The sequence below is a fragment of the Saccopteryx bilineata genome, chromosome 2, assembly GCF_036850765.1.
Source record: "Saccopteryx bilineata isolate mSacBil1 chromosome 2, mSacBil1_pri_phased_curated, whole genome shotgun sequence".
Classification (NCBI taxonomy): Eukaryota; Metazoa; Chordata; class Mammalia; order Chiroptera; family Emballonuridae; genus Saccopteryx; species Saccopteryx bilineata.
In genome coordinates, this window is record NC_089491.1 from 108,426,011 (window position 1) to 108,446,890 (window position 20,880).

Here is a 20,880-nt window from a genome sequence, read left to right on the forward strand (position 1 = left end):
ATCATAAAGACAAAATTAAAAAGACTTCTGTGTGATGAATTATGTCCTTTTTTTGAACACGTGACCTCAAGAAGTGGTTTAAATATGTCATTATCGTGATTCTTCTATCCATAGTGCCTAGAACAATGTCTGGCTAATAGTAAGTATTCAATAAATACCGGTTGAATTAATTGTGTAATATTAACTTTCCTTTTGAACTTGAGAAGCAGCTGGGTCTTTACCCATCCTTAGAAAGCGATGGAGCAGGAACAGAAATCCCTAAAAAGGTCAGGACTAGTAACAGGGCTGAGCTCACGGGTAATAACAGACAAGCTTAAAGCACTGAAGAAAGAAAAAACAAGAAACAAAAAAGTAACAAGAAGAAAAGGCGTAAGAGGAAAGACGTTTCTATAGTGGAGGCTGGCAGGAAGCCACCGCAATTACCGCAGGGCGCCCCCCGGTCACCAGCGGTCACCTCTGCTGAGATCTGGATACCACCAAAGCCCTTCGCTACAACAGACCCCACTTTCAAAAGGTTCTTATCCATACTGACAGGCCCAAATTCATCCCAGTTCCTCAGAAAGAGAAATCACAAGCGCTTAATTCACAACCTATCCTCCATTCCATTCAAATAATGCAGCCGACGACTCGGCAGAGCCGTGACAGCCCTGGCAGCCAGACTGCCCCGTACGGCCGCCGTACCGCCCGACTGCCGGCCTCCGGAACCACAGGAACCTCAGCCCGGTAGAACCACCTTCCTCCCCTGTCTCCGCCCTTCCAGGTTGGTCCCATCCCCAGCAGCCCCGGCGGCCTGGACCACACCCGCTTCCCTCCGGTGGCCTGGCCGCCCCCGCCGCAGTTCGCGGGAGCGCTCTTCCTGAGGCGGCGCGGCCCGACGGCGCATGCGTCCTGGCCGCTGGGCGCCTCCCTGCCCGGATCTCGCGAAATTACGTTAGATTGGCGGCCGGTGACGGGTGGCCGGCCGGGGGCGGGAGGGCTTCTGTGGTGGAAAGGGAGGTCCGCTCGGCCGGGCGCGCCGCCCCAGTGCTCTGTGGGATACTGGAAGTCTCCGCGGCTCCTCCCGGCTCCCAGCCCTGCTCTGGCCCGCACTCACAGAAGCAGTCACACACCCCCTGCCTCCCCTCTTTTCCCTCTCCGCCTCCCCCTTCCCCCCGCGCGATAAGAAGACCCGGCGGCAGGAGAGGGGATGAAGATGGCGGACGCGAAGCAGAAGCGGAACGAGCAGCTGAAGCGCTGGATCGGCTCCGAGACGGACCTCGAGCCTCCCGTGGTGAAGCGCCAGAAGACCAAGGTGAAGTTCGACGATGGCGCCGTCTTCCTGGCTGCTTGTTCCAGCGGCGACACGGATGAGGTCCTCAAGCTGCTGCACCGCGGCGCCGACATCAATTACGCCAATGTGGACGGACTCACCGCCCTGCATCAGGTCTGTGCGCCCTGCGCCCGGCGCCCTGAGCTGCGGGGCTCCCTTGGCCTCCGCCCGGGCCTCCGCGCGCTGCGGGCCGCCCGAGGCTGGGGGCGGCTGCCCGCGGTGGACGAACGGAGGGAGGGAGGGAGAATGGGTGTAGGGAGGGCGCCGGGCTGGAGGCCCCCTTCAGACCAGTTGGTGGTGGAGTTGGGTACCGGCCGATTTCCGGGGCGGAGGGGAAAATGGACTGTGGTCGGCTTGGGGCCCCCAGGCCGTACGTGAACGTGTGTTTGGGACTTGGGGTCGAGACCCGGGGTTGAGACCCGGGGTTGTAGTGTGGCTGTGCCTGGGCCCCGACGTCAGTGATAGACTTGCAAGGACGGGGGATGCTACCGAAAACGACCCACAAGGGGCACTGGGGACACTTGGGCAGTTGGACGTCCCTGGCTATAGGGGCATTGGATTTGTTGTGGTGGGGAGGACTTGATTACCAACGATGATGGTGATGATGTTGATGATGGTAATAGTATAATCAAGAGCTCTCACCCTAGTGCCCTGAGCGGACGATTTCCTGTTTTCTCCTTTATTACTCTGGGTCACTGGGGAGGGGTAGACGGGGTGTAATTAGCTGATCTGCACCGTCCGAAAGGGAGGGATGGGGTAAGGAAGGGTGTGCAAGGGCTCGCCAGCCGCCGGACCCGAACGTTTTGAATGAAGAGTTTGCTGCAGTGTCAGAGATCCTTCAGCCCAGGTCCTGGGGTGTGCGCTGGGGTTAGAATGAGAAGAATAAACACGGGACACTCTTTTCAAAACCAGTTTACCAGGCTCTGATTTTTCTTTCTGGGATGGGATAAAAGAAAGCTGGTCACAAACTTTTCTCAAAATGGATGCTTTGTGCATGTTAAAGTTTTATAGTAGTCTGATTGGGATCTCTCAATGTTAGCCAAATAAGGAGAAACTATTGGCAATCCAGAGATAATGTTCCTTTGCCTTTAACAGGCCAAAAGCAACACAACCACAGAGAGTTCTGCATAAAAAGCAATTTTAGTGATGGTAATAGGTGACAAGACATAGACACTTTCCATTTTCTTAGTGGGCAACTTGGAAAACGACTTTATAGCAAAGCCTCCCCTTACATTGTAAAGACTTGTACAGTATCTCAAAGTTGCTTTGGTTATATGTAGAAGTTTGTCGCTTTATTTTGATTAATACTGTAACAGAAACTTGTTTGGGAAGTTGAAAGTTAAGACTTTATAATTTGTGCATATCACCTTGCCGCCTTTTAAAAAAGAGGTATATAGTGGCATTTTTCCTTTTATTTTTTCCTGTTTAATCAATGACAATCGCTTTTAAGTTTTAATTGAATTTTCATATCAAACTTGGCTTATAGCCTTTGTTTACAAAGTTGACTAGATGAACTGAAATGACTGACAGATTGCGGGACAAATCTGGAATTCAGAATGTGGCGCCCAGTGAAAATATACCATGGTCTTGAGAGCTTTCTCTGTTGCACTAATTCAGAGTCTGTGATGTAGGTGAAGGTTTTTATTTGGCCGAGGTTTATTTTAAGGCATAACATAGCTCTAAATTTTAAAAACATGGTGTTGAGAGTGAAAATAAGTTTGGCATTGAAAACGATGATGTAATTATATAAGATGAATCTTTTCAAATTTCTTTCAAGTGCGAATAACACATTTTTATATGGAATTGATTCTGAAAGACGGTTACTGTATGCCTGAGGTCAGGATACAATTGGATAATGGTTTACATCAATATGTTCTATTAAAAGTGTCAAATAGAAATGTAAAGTTATTACTGTTGTATAGGAGTCCAATTTGTGGAGGAAAATTTCTAATAATATTATTGACTTAGGTAGGCAGAGAAAAAACATTTAACAGGCTCTTTAAAGTTTTTTTTAATTTTCTCTCAATTTGGACATGTTGCGGACATACCAGGGTCTTCCTGAATAACTGAATTCAGTGGTTATTTTGGCATTATATAGGAATAGTATATGGCATTATATAGGTATAGTATAGTATAAGCTCTTCAGCAGAAGTTTCCAAGTTTATGCATAATAATTTGCATAAAATTTTTTGGTGATTTATCTGCATAGTTCTTAGATCAATGAAACCAAAGTCTTTAAAATATCAAGCATTAAAATTTTTATTATGCTTTCTCCACTCTCATTTCTCCTTTATTAACTCTTGTACTTTTTCCCCATTTTGATTGTGAGCACAAGGAGTTTGCCTGGGGCAAATTCAGGACAACAGATACTGAAAGGTGATAAATAAAACTTTTTTTCAAAGAATTGCAAGAAAAAGAAAGTCAAGAAAATGTTAAGGTATATGGAATCTCTTGAATGCTGTTTGTTTTAAATAGTTAAATTATAAAACCTAAAGTTGACATACTGTTTTAATAGTCCTTGAATAGTTTTTTTTTATTTAGCCTCTTGAAAGATTATAAAATACTTAAAATGTTTTTTACTAGATTAATCACTGGTTAGTCTTGGGATATTCATTTACTTATTTGGTTCTGATCAAGTGTCCTAAGTTTCACTGTCAGGAGGAAAGTTTTAGGGATGTGACACCACACAAATACGGTTCTTAATCTAATATACTTCTTAATCTAATATTTTACTTACATTTAGAAATTCCTTTATTAATTGGTTATATGTATCTCCTTAGAAGTTACAGAAGAGTTCTGGCCAAATAGCTCTGTTGGTTGGAGCATCGTCGTGATGCACAAGGGTTGTGGGTTCCATCCCCGGTCAGGGCACATACATGAACAGATGGACAGACTGTCTCTCTCTCTTCTTCTCTCTAAAAAATAATAAATAAATAATTTTTAAAAGTTACAAAAGATAATCAGTTTTCAACTATTCTGTATAGAAATCCGTCATGCATATAGGGAAATAAACAGTTTATTGTCAGACTTCCTATCTTGGTCTCTAGAATAGTGTCCCCACTCCCCCATAGCTAGAAACCCACATTGCAATTATGATACAAATATCTATTTTTCCAGAGCTAAGGACTAGAATAGATTTTACAGTGGGCAATAATCAGCTCTGATTTTATAGCTACCTGGGGGAGTTTTACACTTATATAGTCTATATTTCAGTTTACTTTATAAAGGTTTTAGGAGACTAATAATAGAGTTTTCCATAGAATACTTTATTGCTGAGTCTTACTAATATTGGTGTGAATAAAATGCAGGACTGAGATTTCTTCCAATAATTTTGTTTAGCCTTTTGTTTTTTACCTTAAAAATCCTGTCTGCTTCCTCTGTGCGAATGATTCTCAGTTTCCAGTACTCACAGTTTTGCAGAGCTCCTCCAATTCCTCAGTTCCATTTTTCTACTGATGAAGTTTTGATTTAAAATGAAATATTTGTTATTTAATGTATTGTGATTTATATTTAAAAATATATCTTTAAGTTGTAATACAGTAAATAAAGGTCCATTCTTTTGCCATAGAATAACAACTACTGTACTGTATTTACATATACTTTAGTGATTTCTTCAAAGGATCTTATTACTCAAACATGGATGGATTTTCATACTTGTAATTCACTTTTATAATCTACTTTTTTCGCTTCAACCTAAAATTAAACTTATCTTTCTTCACCAAGTCTACTTTTCTCACCGATGCCTCTGTATTAACGATGTCATTAATCTCTAGATCAAGCTTTAAACATTTTAATTATTTCCTCATTCCCTTGTCTACATTAAATCCAATTGGTCTTCTTCACACTCGCCTTTGCATCAGTTATTTTCTTTGCCACTCGCGCTGTCGACCTAAGTTCATCCCTTTATTATTTTTATGCCCAGAGTATAGTAATATCTAATTGCTCTCTCCATTTCTCCTCTCCCTGGTCCCATTGAGCATTCATATTGCTATCTGATTAATCTTTCAATGATACCACTTTGTATCACTCTTCATAAATTTAGATTTCAAGTGTTTCATTATTTAGCTTATACATGATATATGTTCATTGTGTTATAACTTTTACTCTTTATTTTCTATTTCCATGCTTATGGTCATGCCTTTTCTACCACTAGAGTATCATATGGCACTAGAGAGACACTCCTGTGGGGTGCTCACTGTACCTTACATTTTGCCTCGCTGTTGCTATTAAAACACTTCTTACCGGATAGTGTTTGTAAGTTTGTCTTTCCTGGATGGCTCTACGGACCCAATCTTCCACGTTTTGTATTTCCAGAGCCTGACACATAATAGATGCTCACTAAAGATTTATTGAATTCTATCCTTTGCCTCGTATCATAGATACGAAGTTTTATAGTTATTTGTATGCTGTGAGATTAATCTTTAAAACCTTTATATTCAGATACTTAGAGTATTGTTCTTGCACTGAGTAGAACTTGTGGATCTTCTACAAATCTCTTTATTATCTTGAGATTTAAAAAAAAATTTATATTAACCCCTTTCTATTAAAAAATTCAAAACCTGTTTAAATCTTGTTTAAGTGATAGAAAAATATTCAGTTGAGTCATTAATTTGCTGCTTTCTTTATAAGGGTCTGAACTAGGTCCTGTGGAGGAATACAAAGTAAAATTAGATTCGTATTCTATACGATTATAATTTTAAAATACTGAATTTATACTTTTCAATACAGACTTGCAGATAAGTTTAGTATTAAGTCCCTTTGCCCTTAAAATACAAATTTTATCAACTTCTAAGGGAGCCATTTGAAGCTTCTTTGTAATAATATGTGACTCCCGTCTTGTCAGTAACAGGAATACTTTTGTGCAATCTTTTCTTAAGCGCTTAATCTTCTCAGCCAATCCATTTTCACTAAACTGTAATCTGAAATGTAACTCTCTTTTTAAAAGTATTCTAATAGGGCTACTTAAAGTGTTTTCCAAGCAGAAGGAAAAGAGACTGGAAGCAGCTGAGTCTCTTGTTAGACAATCGTGTAATTGGTGTATGTGAGACATCTATTTAAAACTGAATATAGAGTTTATAATTGTTTATCCCTTTTTTTGTTGGAGGAATGTTAAAATCTTGGGAGAATCTGTGGAATCACTTATAAATATTGTTAAATATGTGTTTAAAAGTATGTGCAGTTTAAATTATTTTTCTCTACATACTTTTCTTGTTAGAAAGCTGATGGCTCTTAAACATTGTTTTATTGAAATTATACTAAATTCATTAAAAAAAAATCCCACCTAAACAAACAAGCAAAACTTCTAACCTTATACTGGCCCCTCACTTCCTGCAACTGAATGGACAGCCCTAGCCATATATGGGGTGTGCTGGTAGGGCAGCAGTGCCCACACTGTTGCTGTTACAATGCCTTCTCTGCAGTTGCTGCCTTTGTGCTTCCTGGCAACAGTTTGTGGTCTGACTTTGAAGTGTCACAACCAAGACCATCTTTCATGTGCTTCAGCTACAGTGTGATTGCAGGCGGTGACTGAGCATTTTCTAATATAGCCAGGTAGAAGAAGCACTAAATGGAATAGAGAATTTTTTTTCATCATGCATTTCTTACCATATTTTACAAAACACCGTTCAAATAAGAAAAGTACCTGTACTTTAAAAAAAATCTGGTTAGATGATTTTTAATATATAACTCTTTAGGGAGGGGATAGAAAATATTGTTTTTGTTACTGCTATAACATGTTACTTCTTGATACTTCCTAAAGTTGCTATTTTTATTGCATCTCTGCCTGCAAAAATTTGCCATTTACCCCCACCTTTCTTTTGAAAGTTTGTGAGGTTCAACAATTATGTTGAAAAGTTGGAGTATTGCCATTTCGGTATACATCTTTGAAAGGTTGAAAACCTCCAACAGTCATCTTTGTGTTTATTCTAATTTGAAGTTAAATATGTGTAGCCGTGATTTATCACAGTGTTTTATTGAGGAATGGAAATGGCTGGTGAACATTTACTGGGGATTTTTTATTTGTGAAACACTATGGTAGGTACATTTGCAACCAGTATCTCATTTAATTCTCAGAATGTTCCGTTTTTCTTGATCAAGCTTACTAGGGTAATAAACAGCATAGCTTGGATCTAACAGGTCTGTCTGGTTACAAAAGCCAAAACTTAACACTATGCTAGATATATTTTTTGTTTTGTTTTGTTTTTGTTTTTTTAGAGAGAGAGAGAGAAATGCACAGACAGACAAACAGGAAGGGAGAGAGATGAGAAGCATCAATTCTTAGTTGCAGCACCTTTGTTCATTGATTGCCTTCTCATATATGCTTTGATTGGGGGGGGGCACTCCAGCGGAACCAGGGACCTCTTGCTTAAGATAGTGACTTTGGGCTCAAGCCAGCAACCCCTCTGACTCCCCCCCCCCCCAAGCTGGTGAGCCTGTGCTCAAGACAGCGACCTCAGTGTTTCGAACCTGGGTCCTCATTATCCCAGGCTCTATCTACTGTGACACCACTTAGTGAGGCTCTTCTTTTTTTTTTTTTAATTGAATTTATTGGGGTGCAGGTTTCAAGTGTTCAGCCTAATAAAGCATCATCTACACACTGCACTTTGTGCCCATTGCCCCAAGCAAAGTCTCTCTCTGTCCCCATTTTCCCCTTTTTTACACACCTCCACCTACTTCGCACTCCTCTTTTCCTCTGGCTTTTACCCAGTGTTCTCTATGTGTTTTTTTATGTATACATACGTATATGTATGTATGTATGTATATGTTGGGGGATTTTGCTCAATCTCTTTACCTTATTTCATTCAGTTTACCATATCCCCTCCCCTCTGACAGCTGTCAAACTGTTCCATTTGTCCATGTTTTGTTCGTCAGTTTATTTTCATTAGGTTCCGCATGTAAGTGAGATCATATGGTGTTTGTCTTTCTCTGACTGGCTTATTTCACGTAGCATAATCTCCAGGTACATCCATGGCTGTCGCAAAAGGTAAGATTTCCTTCTTTTTTACAGCCAAGTAGTATTCCATTGTGTAAAAGTACCAGAGCTTTTTTTCCTCCTCTCATCTACCATTGGGCACTTGGGCTCTTTCCAGATCTTGGCTATTATAAATACTGTAATGGTGCAGTGAACATAGATATGCATGTATTTCTTTCGAATTGGTGTTTGGGGTTTCTTTGGATGTATTCCCAGAAGTGGGGTTGTTGGATCAAAAGGCAGTTTCATTTTTAATTTTCTGAGTAAACCCATACTTTTCCATAGTGGCTGCACCAGTCTGCCCAACATTATTTGTTAAGTAGCCATTCTGACAGGTGTGAGGTGATACCTCATTCTAGATGGCTTTTAAGTCTGAAAAAGAAAATACATATTTTTTAAGTCTTCCAGTCATTATATTTGATGATTAGTAGTTGGAAGTTTCCCCCATTAGTCAGCAGAGAATCAAATAATTTTTTTTTTTTTTTTAGTGGCAGAGACAGGGAGAGTCAGAGAGGGACAAATAGGGACAGACAGGCAGGGAGAGAGATGAGAAACATCAGTTCTTTGTTGCGGTTCCTTAGTTGTTCATCGATTGATTTCTCATATGTGCCTTAACGGTGGGGGTGGGGGGAGCGCTACAGCAGACCGAGTGACCCCTTGCTCAAGCCAGCGACCTTGGGCTCAAGCTGATGAGCCTTGCTCAAAGCAGATGAGCCCGCACTCAAGCTGGCGACCTTGGAGTCTCAAACCTGAGTACTCCACATCCCAGTCCGATGCTCTATTCACAGCACCACCGCCTGGTCAGGCAAATAACTTTTTCTTCATCACTTTTGTTTTACCTAGCCAACACTTTTAAGAACTTCCTATGGTAGTTTAAATGCAGTGGTATTATACCTAAATTAATCTCAGAGTCCTAAAAATTAAAGACTGCCAATATTGTGTTTAACTAGCCATTCTATGCAGAATATTTGATCAAGTGCTTTGGGACCTTTCAAAGGAAGTTAAAATAGCAACAAAAACTCTATTTTTTATAAGACATAGAGTTTAATCCTTAAAGATCTTTATGTTTTTATTGTCATAATTTGCATTATTGCTTAGGCATTTTTACATATTAAAAGTGGTGAATATACACATATTCTTAGTTAATGAAAAGAGATAACTTTTTTTATTTTTTATTTTATTTTTTTGTCATTTTTCTGAAGCTGGAAACAGGGAGAGACAGTCAGACAGACTCCCGCATGCGCCCGACCGGGATCCACCCGGCATGCCCACCAGGGGGCGACGCTCTGCCCACCAGGGGGCGATGCTCTGCCCATCCTGGGCGTCGCCATGTTGCGACCAGAGCCACTCTAGCGCCTGAGGCAGAGGCCACAGAGCCATCCCCAGCGCCCGGGCCATCTTTGCTCCAATGGAGCCTTGGCTGCGGGAGGGGAAGAGAGAGACAGAGAGGAAAGCACGGCAGAGGGGTGGAGAAGCAAATGGGCGCTTCTCCTGTGTGCCCTGGCCGGGAATCGAACCCAGGTCCTCCGCACGCTAGGCCGACGCTCTACCGCTGAGCCAACCGGCCAGGGCTCAAGAGATAACTTTTAGGTAAACTCCTATCACTGATAGTAAGAAAGAAAGAAAAATAACCTCTAGTTTGTCACTACCATTCAACTTAACCTGCAATTTACTTTCTGTGCAATGATTATTGATATTTATAAATAGGACTTGAGACACATGAAAAGCTAATAAAGTTACTTGAATTAACTCCTTAGTTAGTAAATCAAACTTTCATATGTTAATCAGGTTTGATTTTAATTGGAAGCCTTTATTATTAGGAGTAGCCAGGTTAAAAGGATATTCTATTCATTAAATTACTTTGCAAACTTTAGTCAAATTATATTTCAGATCTTAATTTGGAAAAAGCAATAGAATATTTTTTCCTTTTTACTTAAATGTGAGAGCACTATTTGAAATGTGATTTGCTTGTTGCCCATCAAATCGATTCTCAGACTTTTGTATTTTGTAAACCAATAACTTGCTTTTTAATTTTTTGATGACTAAGAGAAGATAGTCTAATTTTTATTTTGCCATGTTTGGGAATTAAAACCAACAATCTGATCACCTTCTAACATCATTTCATAAAGAAAAATAATATTTTAACAACAAAAGAATATAGTATGTTAAAATAAAGGACAGTGCGGGTCTTATATTAATCGAAAAGTATTGAAATACTGATAGCATATTCTTGATGCTCTTTTGTATAAGTAGAAAGAGTAGTTGAGGGTGAACAGATTTCATAACTATTCCTTATGTTCTTTTGGTAGGATATCAGAGTGCAGGTGGTGTGACAGGCTAGGTCATCAGGGTGCAAGCACTTGGCACTGATCACCCAATAAGGAGCAGAAATTACAGTTTGCCTGATGAGATTCAGGAGGTTGGTGAAAGCTTTCTTTAGGAACAACTGGTTTTATTATTTATTTGTTTATTTATTTATTTTGTATTTTTCTGAAGTGAGAAGCCAAGAGGCAAAGAGACATACTCCAGCATGCGCCCCCAATAGAATCCACCTGCAAGCCCACTAGGGGGTTATGCTCTGCCCATCTGGGACATTGCTCTGTTGCAACCAGAGCCATTTTTGCGCCTGAGGCGGAGGCCAGCTTTGCTCCAATGGAGCCTTGGCTGTTGGAGGGGAAGAGAGAGATAGAGAAAAGGGAGAGGGGGAAGGGTGGAGAAGCAGATGGGCACTTCTGCTGTGTGCTCTGGCTGGGAATTGAACCTGAGACTTCCACACGCCAGGCTGGAGCTCTACCACTGAGCCAACCAGCCAGGGCCAGGAATGACTGGTTTTATATTTATACTTCCATAAGCTTTTATACATGTAATTTTTCTCTGGAATATACTTCCCAGCTTATTTATATTAAGGCACAGCTCAAAGCACAAAGAATGGACTTGCTTAACCAATGGGCGCACAGTGATTCTCTAACTTACTATTTAAACCCTAAATTTGGCACTTATACACTAACTACTATACTTAGTGTATCTTATCTCCTGATAAAGTAGTGAATTTTTTCAAGTAGGGACTTTGTTTCATTTTTCTATAAATTCCCTTGGTGACTGCATGTTTTTTGTAGGTGCACAGTAAATTTTTGTTGGTTTAAAACATTTAAACAAAATGTCAACTAATCTGCCAATGAGCTGAGTTCGTAGACAACAAAATGATGACAGCTAACATTAAAAATGTTCTGATAAAAAAAATATATACCAATAACCTTTATAATACTTGTAAAGGTATCTGTTATTACAGTCAAAATTTGTCAGGATTTTGGATTTATTTTTGAAAGAGAATATATTCCTGATTGCCAATACAAGTAGAATTTTGCCCAGTTTATGTAACATTTTAAAAATGAATTTCTTTAAACAAATCATTGGGTATTTGTTTAGAAAAGGAATCCCTAGCATACTGACATTTGAAGCTAACTTATGTTTTCTAACAATTTTAACCATACTTTTTTTCTCAATAACATTTTTACTATAGGTCCCTGTATATCAGTATTTTCTGACCTTATTAGTATTTTGGTTGTTTATCTTTTCATTGTTATGCTGGCTAACCATAAAAAGACAAATATGAGCTCTGTGTTACTGCCCTAAGTGTGCTTGTTTGACTTGAATGTCCTTTCATGGGTGGAGACATTCCACATTGTCATGTGTCATGTAGGCATTTCTGAAATGACACTCAGTAGAAACCATGGAAAGAAATGAAGCATTCCTCAGCTGCCACCTTTTTAATAATCTATTTAAATGCATTATATGCACTGAGTGAGATATTCTGCAGGGAGCGCTTCACTGAATAAAAAGCATTACTTTTACATGATTATTAACTTATATGAGATTACATTTTTTTTAAACATGTTCTTTAACAAAAGAAATCTAAGGCTGTAGAAAGTTGTGTCATTTTCATGAATACTTGCATAGGGCAAAAGAGAAATTTTATGAGATATGAATTGAGAACCTCTTAGAAGTTAACCATGTGGGAAAATATAATATTTTCTTATATTAAACTGTTAAAACACACAAATACACACACACACACACACATACACACCAATTATCCTTTCTTTGTATTAAGCATACTAAAGTATATTGTTTCAGAATTATTTTACACAGTTATAAACTTATTTCAGTATTTATACTTTTGCTTGGAACTTTTCTGGAAATCTTCTAGTTGAGCTTCAGTTCCAGGGCATTCTTTTAAATATTTTCAGTGTTGAGGTTTTATGTTTATTTGTTTAATTTTTTCAGGAGACTTGTTTAATTTTGAAAATAATAGTCATTTGGAAACAGGTCTGGTGGTTAGGTAGATCATGGGTAATCATGGTTAGTATATACTGCCGTGATTAGATGATGTTTTCTATAAAGCTTATTCTTTTTTTTTTTTTTTTTTTTGTTTGTTTGTTTTTTAATTTGAAAACACCATTTATTTCTTTTTCTTTTTTTTTTATAAATAAGGTTTTATTTTAATGGGGTGACATCAATAAATCAGGGTACATACATTCAAAGAAAACATTTCCAGGTTATCTTGACATTTAGTTCTGTTGCATACCCATCACCCGAAGAGAGATCGTCCTCCGCCACCCTCCATCCAGTTCTCTCTGTACCCCTCCCCCTCCCCCTCTCCCTCCTTCCCTCCCCCCCCCCCCCCCGTAACCACCATCCTCTTGTCCATGCCTCTTAGTCTCGCTTTTATGTCTCACCAATGAATGGAATCCTGCAATTCCTGTTTTTTTCTGATTCGCTTATTTCACCCTGCACAATGCTACCAAGACTCCACCATTCCGCTGTAAGTGATCCGATGTCATCATTTCTCCTGGCTGAATAGTATACCATGGTGTATATGTGCCCCATCTACTTCATCCAGTCCTCTATTTTTTTTTTTACAGTGATTAAAAGCCTTTAAGCAAACTCTTGGCCAATACAGCAAGAATCCATAAAAGAGTAGTGTCCTTAACATGTTCACCAAGTCCAAGTTGGCCTCATCACCATGCCAAATCCCTGAAAAATGTAACCCAACCACACACAGTTCAGTCTGTTAGGAGCTGTCACAGGGAGCAGGAGTCCAGGAAAGTTCCCCACAGGAAAAGTCCGCATGGCACTGGAATTGTTGTCACCATTCTATACTTTGCAGCTCATGTCCAAGTCCCAATGACTGCTGCTTCTAGCTGGTAATGATTCAGGTGGACTGGAAAAAGCCATTTGCAGCATGCGTGGAGATGGAGCTTCTGTTCTCCTCTGCCTGGAGAGTTGAGACAGATTGCTTTTCCCTGGAGCTCTGTGACTGTGGCATGGTAAAGAGAAACCTGGGATACACTAAGCTGGGTGGCAAAGGTAAATTCATAATACAAGTTGGCAAAAGGAGAAAAAAGAGCTCTAAATTAGGAGTAGGTCCCAGCCTGAAATATGAGTGGGGCATTGAGGTAGGAGGGATAAAGGAAACACTATATATTAAGCAAAGCAGCAGAAAATAGGACTATCAACACCCATAACAGAGATCTTTGAGGGAAGAATAAAAAACCTGACTATTCAGGCAAAACATAGTTAAGTGGCCCTTGTGCAAATGAGATCAGTTTACCTGCTTCTTGGAAGAAATACCCTAGGCTAGTTCACAGTGTCGTAGATGGGGCCGACGGCCCTGGGCACCTTCAGCCTTCAGTGGCAAACCCCAGCTTTCTGGGCAAGGTTCGGTCATAGGTGGCTGGAGCAGGGCTGGAAGAGACTGAACCCTCCCTTAGAGGAGCGAGGGGGAAGCCCACCTTCCAGTGTCCCTGTTTCCTCACAGCAGAGGCGTGTAAGCCTGGCAGGCTTTATAGCTCAATGACCTTCCTTTCCACTATTGAAGCAGGATCCAGATGGCATCCTATGAGACCCCTTTGGGGCGTTGGAGCCTTTAAGGGTGTATCCTAAAAGCTGGTAGTTCCCCTGATCTCTATTGGGCTTTTTCTGCCTCTAGGTATCTTAAAAGCCATTCTCAGAAGATCTTGCTGAGGGGTTTGAGGATCCCCATCCACCTATATAAATCTTTTCCATATATCTGGAGCTATTTGGAAAAAGGCAAAACAGTGTTATTAGCTAGATCTAATACAGAAGGTAGTAGTTTGCAGGCGAAAAAGATTTGGTGTCTCCTGTTCATCAGCATTCAAAAGAAATGTAAATTTTTTTTTTTTTAAGTAAAAAGCATGATATGGTAGACCCGTCGGAGTCATTGGCCTGGTGTGCAGAATTCCCAGGTTCGATTCCTGGCCAGAGCACACAGGAGAAGCGCCCATCTACCTCTCCACCCCTCCCCCTCTCCTTCCTCTTCATCTCTCTCCTCCCGCCCCGCAGCCAAAGCTCCACCAGAGCAAAGCCACCCCGGGCACTAAGGATGGCCCCATGGCCTCTGCCCCAGTCTCTAGAATGGCTCCGGTTGCAACAGAGCAACACCCCAGATGGGCAGAGCATTCCCCCCTGGTAAGCATGCCAGGTGGATCCCAGTCAGGTGCAGCTTATTCTTAATTGGAGCATGATCATAAAAAGGCCATCTTGGATTTTACATAGTTAATTCTTTTCATGTTGTTTGACCTTGAGTATGTTTCAAAGTTTCTTTATGATTAATCTAGTGTACTCTTCATTTGTTTTCTAAATTCTGCATGAAACAATTCAGGGTTGTAGCTTGTCATTTGAACATGGTCTTTTTTGTAGATGTTTGTGTTTTCCATAGATGAATTTAATGCTGCTTTTGCCAGATAATGACACTGTATTTTTATTAAGAGCTTGTTTTCTCAGAGATATTTTAATTGTACAGGTTTTCTTAAAAAGATTTGAACAGATGACTTGTTCAGCAATTTCTATATCCTTTCCAAGTACATGAAATAATCTGCATAAATCTTTGCCTCATCAAGGTTTTTTTAAACTTTCATAATATCTATCGCTACTTAACTCTTCCAATCATAATTTTTTACAGTAAAATGCCTTTACATTTCTTATCTGTTTTTATTTGTCTGTGTTGTACATGAACGGCCTTAAGTAATTATTACATCTTCAATACCATCTACTTTTTGTCTTTCTCATATTCATTTTATTATTTATTTATTTATTTATTTTTGACAGAGACTGAGAGGGACAGACAGGAAGGGAGATGAGAAGCACCAATTCTTTGTTGCAGCACCTTAGTTGTTCATTGATTGCTTTCTCATTTGTGCCTTGATGGGGGGGGGGGGGAGGGGGCTACAGCAGAGTGAGTAACCTCTTGCTCAAGCCAGTGACCTTGGGCTTCAAACCCAGCAACCTTTCAGCTCAACCAGCGACCATGGGGTTATGTCTGTGATCCCGCACAGGCCAGCAACCCCCTGCTCAAGCCGGTGAACCCGCGCTGAACCTAGCGACCTCAGGGTTTTAAACCTGGGTCCTCTGCATCCCAGTCCCACTCACTATCCACTGAGCCACTGCCTGCTTAGGCCCATATTTGTTTTATTTTTAAGCATGATTTATTTTCAAGTTGTTCACAATTCTATATGTATTTTATCTAAAAAAATTAAGAAAAATAATTAAGTAATTAAAGCATCAAGAAATATAAATAAATAAATTTAGTGCTATCCAAAGTTTCAGGCATGGAGGTTAGTCCCATTTAAAACTTTGGTAAACTTATTTTACCTTTCTCTATCTAATAAAATTTTCTATAATTATTTAATTTTCTTGTTTATAACTTGCTTTTTATATTATACATTTTTAGAAATATTTCTGTTAATGAATATTGATTCCACTGTGTATATATGTGTGTGCGTATACATGTATATCCCAAAATTTATTTTCTTAGTCATCTGATGATGAATACATATTTAGTATATTTCCAATTTTTTTATATGATGAATATTATACTATGTACACCAGCATTTTCAAATGGTGTGCCACAAGAATTTTTAAAACATACAATACCTAGCTAGTCAGAGACACTGACCTTTTTTCTCTTAAGACTGTCAAAAAGAATGATAACACCCAATGCAACAATAGCTGTCTGGTACAAATGAATCAAAATTATGCCAGTTTTTTGTTTCTGTTTTTGGTTATTTTGGCAGATCAGCAAAAAATATGTTTTTTGGTGTGCAACAGAATTTTAGTAATTAATTTATGTACACCATGACATGAAAAGGGTTGAAAATTGCTGATGTACATCTTTTCTCCTTTTTGACATTGTATTGCTAGGATTGTTTCTCAGAAATTTTACTGGCAATTATATATGTCTGTTTGCTCAAAATACAATACTGTTATAATGTTTATTTGTGTAAAATACATTATTAGTAAAGTCTCTAGTATATCTAGTGTAGAAGATTAACTTCAGATGTAGTCCTGCTGACACATACCTGTTTCATTCATAATGTGATGATAACATCTTTCTTCATTACGTCACCCATAGAAAAATCTGTTTTATTACTTTGTTAGTCCATCTATGTTAATAAAATTTTTGATATATAAATAAGTTTTTAATATAGTGTTTGTATTTTACAGATTATGATGCTGTTAAGTTAGTTATTCACTCATTCATTCAACAAATAGATAAATTATTATTTATAGTATGCCTGGCACTGTACTAATCTCTAAACACAGTGATCCCTGCCTACATGTGGTGTACAGTCTTATAGAAATGGCAGTGTAAACAAATAATTTCTAGTTTAATAAGTTACAATAGAAGTAAAGGGTGAGATGAAGTTTTTATTAGGAGGTTTAACCTAGACTGTTAGGGAAAACATCCCTGAGAAAGTTATGTTTAAATTACAGGTAATTTAACAGATGTTTTGAGCCCCATTCCTTCCTTGTTTGTCCTCTGAATGCATCTGTTCATTTTTTTAACCTATTTCTTTCTTTTCTTTTCTTTTCTTTCTTTTTTACTTCTGAAGTGAGAAGCAGGGAGGCAGACAGACTCCTGCATGCGCCCGAGTGGGATCCACCTGGCTTGCCCACTAGGGAGCGTTGCTCTGCCCATCTGGGGTGCTGCTCTGTTGTGATCAGAGCCATTCTAGCACCTGAGGCAGAGGCCATGGAGCCCTCCTCAGTGCCCTGGCCAACTTTGCTCCAGTGGAGCCTTGGCTGCAGGAGGGGAAGAGAGAAATAGAGAGAAAGGAGAGGGGGAAGGGTGGAGAAGCAGATGGGCGCTTCTCCTGTGTGCCCTGGCCAGGAATCAAACCCGAGACTTCCACACACCGAACAGACTCTACCGCTGAGCCGACTGGCAAGGGCCTGATCTATTTCTTTCTTAAAGAATGTTTCAGGGTTGTTACATGTCTACTTTTTCCATATTATTCATTCTTACAGTTTCTACAGTTTTTATGTAATCTGTTCTCGTTCCTATGTAATCCACTTCTTATTTTTTACATCATCATTTATTCTTCCTTTTACTAAACTAAAATCTCAGGGTCTTCTGTTTTCTCCTTTACTTCCTATGTACAGTCAGTAACTATTACATGAACTGCTACAGAAGAAATATTCCCAAATTCAGCCCTGGCTGGATAGCTCAGTTGGTTAAAGAGCAGAGGTTACCAGTTTGATCCCGGGTCAGGGCACATTACAGGAACAGATTGATGTTCCTGTCTCTTTCTCCCTTCTCTCTCTAAAATCAAGAAAATAAATATTAAAAAATAAAAAATACTCCCAAATTCATATTAGCTTTTAAATATTTCTTATTTCAGTTTTTAAATTTTTATTGAATTTATTGGGGTAACATTGATACAATTATGCAGGTTTCAGGTGTACAATTCTATAATACATCATTTGTATTTTGTATTTTGTGTTCACCACACCAAAATATTTATTTAACAGAATTAAAGTCCTACTCTGTGCCATACACTATTAAGTGCTGGGGGGGATATATTTTAAAGCAAAACAGATAGTAACCCGATCCTCATGGAATTCACAGTTAAATGAAATTACTTAGCCATCAGGGAAGTGCAAATCAAAATCATAATGAGTTACTACTCCATAACCACCAGGAAGGCTATAATAAAAACTATAGGTAATACCAAGTATTGAGTAGGGTATTGGAAAATTAAACTTTCATACACTACTGATGGTAATTAATATAAAATGGTGCATCTACTTTCAAAACAGTCTTACAGTTCCTCAAAAGGTTAAAATAGTTACCGTATACCCCAGCAATTCTACTCCTATGAGACTAAAAAATAGATCTGTGAGAATTAAAAAAGGATGTCTACACAAAACATGTACATTAATGTTTATAACAGCATTGTTCATAATAGCCAGAAAGTGGAAACACCACAGGTGTCTATCAGCTGATGAATAGATAAATAAAATGTGTATTTTGTTACTGGAATCAGCGGAATATTATTGTACAATAGAAAGAAACAAAGTACTGATACTTGACTTGCTACAGCATAGATGAATCTTGAAGACATTATGCTAACTGAAGGAGACCAGTCACAAAAGACCACATACTGTATTATATGATTTCAATTTATATGAAATGTTCAGGAGATTAATGGTTGCCAAAGGGTGGAGGTCTTGAGGGAAAGTGGGTAGTGACTTCTGTTGGGTATAACATTCCATTTTAGGGTGATAACAATGTTCTAAAATTGATTATAGCAATTGTACAACTCTGGATATATGAAAACTCTCTTAACTGTACATTTAAATCAGTTATTGTGTGATGCATTAATTATATGTCAGTAAGCTGTTATATTTTTTTGTGTGTGTGCTTTTAGAGAGAGAAAGACGTGAAAGAGAGAAACATTGATTTGTTGTTCTACTTCTATCCATGGACTCATTGGTTGTTTTTGTTTTTTTTTTTCATTGGTGGTTTATTGTACGTGCCCTGACCAGAGATCAATCCAACCTGCAACTTTGGTGTATCAGGATAGCACTTCAACTTTTTGAACTACCCAGCCAGGGCTGTTAAATTAATTAAAGAATGAAATTGTTTATGTATTGATGAGTGTTCACCACTAAAAATTGAGGCACTGGCAGAGGCTATAATTTTATTCTGCCCACCCCCCCAATCCCAGCATAAGATTAGTGTTTATCACTGTAGTTATGATGACAAAGAATACATTATTCCTGACCTAACACAGCTTGTAATGCACTTGGATATATAGATAGATACACAAGCATTTCTACATTTATATCAGTTATGTGTAATGATATTTAATGGTGGTAATACAGAGTGCTATGGAAATTTATAAAGGCACATCTCACATAAATTTGAGGAGGGGGAAATTCTTCCTGGAGTGATCAGGAAAAGTTAGTCCAGGTTGTGAACGAGAGAAGGGTATGGGAAACTATTTCAGAAAAAGGGAATAACTTATGCAAAAAGCCAGAAGTGAACAGAAGTATTGAAGGATTTTAATCAGGTTAAAGGAACAAGCAAATTTTCTCTTTAAGAAAACTCACCTGGACTGCTGTGTGGAGAATGCAGGGAAAAAAGGACAAGACTGAGGCAGGGAGACTAGTTTAAGAAGTTGAGTACTATAAGGAAAATGAACTAGCTTAATGTCAGTGGAATAAAACAATAACAGATGGACTCAACATATTCAAGAAATAGTAGGAATTGGTAATGGATTGGCTTGAGGGAATAGAGGTGTGTGGATTTGGTTTCTGGTTTGGACAGCTGGGTGAATGAAGGTGTTTTTCACAGCATGCAATCCCTTAATAAATACTTAGTGTGCTTACTCTATAGGTCAGGGACAGGGTATATTTGAATGATATTGGGAAAGATAGGCAGTAAACAAGAAATTATAATCAAGTGTGAAATGTATGCTGAAGGATATATAGGTTGTTGAACTAGCATGGAGGAGGGGTGGCCTAACTATAAATAATATGTCAAAATCTTGTTTGGAGATGGTTTTTTGTTTTGCTTTGTTTTGTCTTGTACTTAGCTTGTTGGATATTTCTGGTTATCTGAAAGTGTGACTACCAAATGCAAAAAACAATTTATGAGGCTACAGGAAAACCACAGAAAATTGATAGATGTGTTTAGGGTTTGGTGAACTGTCGAAAAATACATGCAAAATTTTGTTTTCCTGTACTTTTCAGTTTAGAAAAATTAAGACCCCTAACTAGGACCAAGTTGACGTTTCTGATATAGTAGGAAGGGCAGAGTACGCGATTAAGAGGTATGGGAGTGGTGGGGTGCAGACCTGTTGGAGAGTAATAAAGGAGTGGCAGGAACAGTCTAAATGACTTTATTGCCTGAAGTAGTGCACTGTGAAAATAAGGTCAGAGGTTAAAATAAGAGGTGAGAGTACATTTTCTCATAGCATGTTGGATTTTGCTAAGAATAAAATAGTTAAAGAATTTATTCAATAATCTGTAACTTCCCTTGGTTTCTAAATTTAATGAATAGTGTTTTCAGGTGAAAATAAAGATAAAATGTTATAACTAAGAAACTTACACCTTGATATATTTTTTGTTTTACTTAATATATTTTAATAATTTTTCTTGCTTGAAATATTTGAGTAGTTGAGTAGTTGCTTTGAGTACTTGTATTTGTGACTGTTGAAATTTTAGTCTTTTAAAGTTGCAAAGTTAATGAGGAAAGTAGCAGTTGTACAAAAAGACTGTGGGTTATCTTGACTGT

At 38.8% G+C, this 20,880-nt stretch overlaps 1 protein-coding gene across 10 annotated transcripts in view; it reads left to right on the forward strand.

Annotated features, from left to right (window-relative positions):
• Nucleotides 1–865: 865 nt before the first annotated feature.
• Nucleotides 866–20,880, forward strand: part of PPP1R12A (protein phosphatase 1 regulatory subunit 12A) — a 159,152-nt gene continuing 139,137 nt past the window's right edge. For 2 of the 10 annotated variants that reach the window (XM_066257588.1, XM_066257593.1), the window contains exon 1: nt 868–1,423. In XM_066257588.1, the coding sequence (XP_066113685.1) occupies nt 1,187–1,423 (237 nt within the window). In that variant the 5' untranslated portion in view covers nt 868–1,186. Of the gene's footprint in view, nt 1,424–20,880 lie in introns of all 10 variants that reach the window. The other 8 variants (XM_066257591.1, XM_066257596.1, XM_066257590.1 and 5 more) reach the window with 7 other exon arrangements.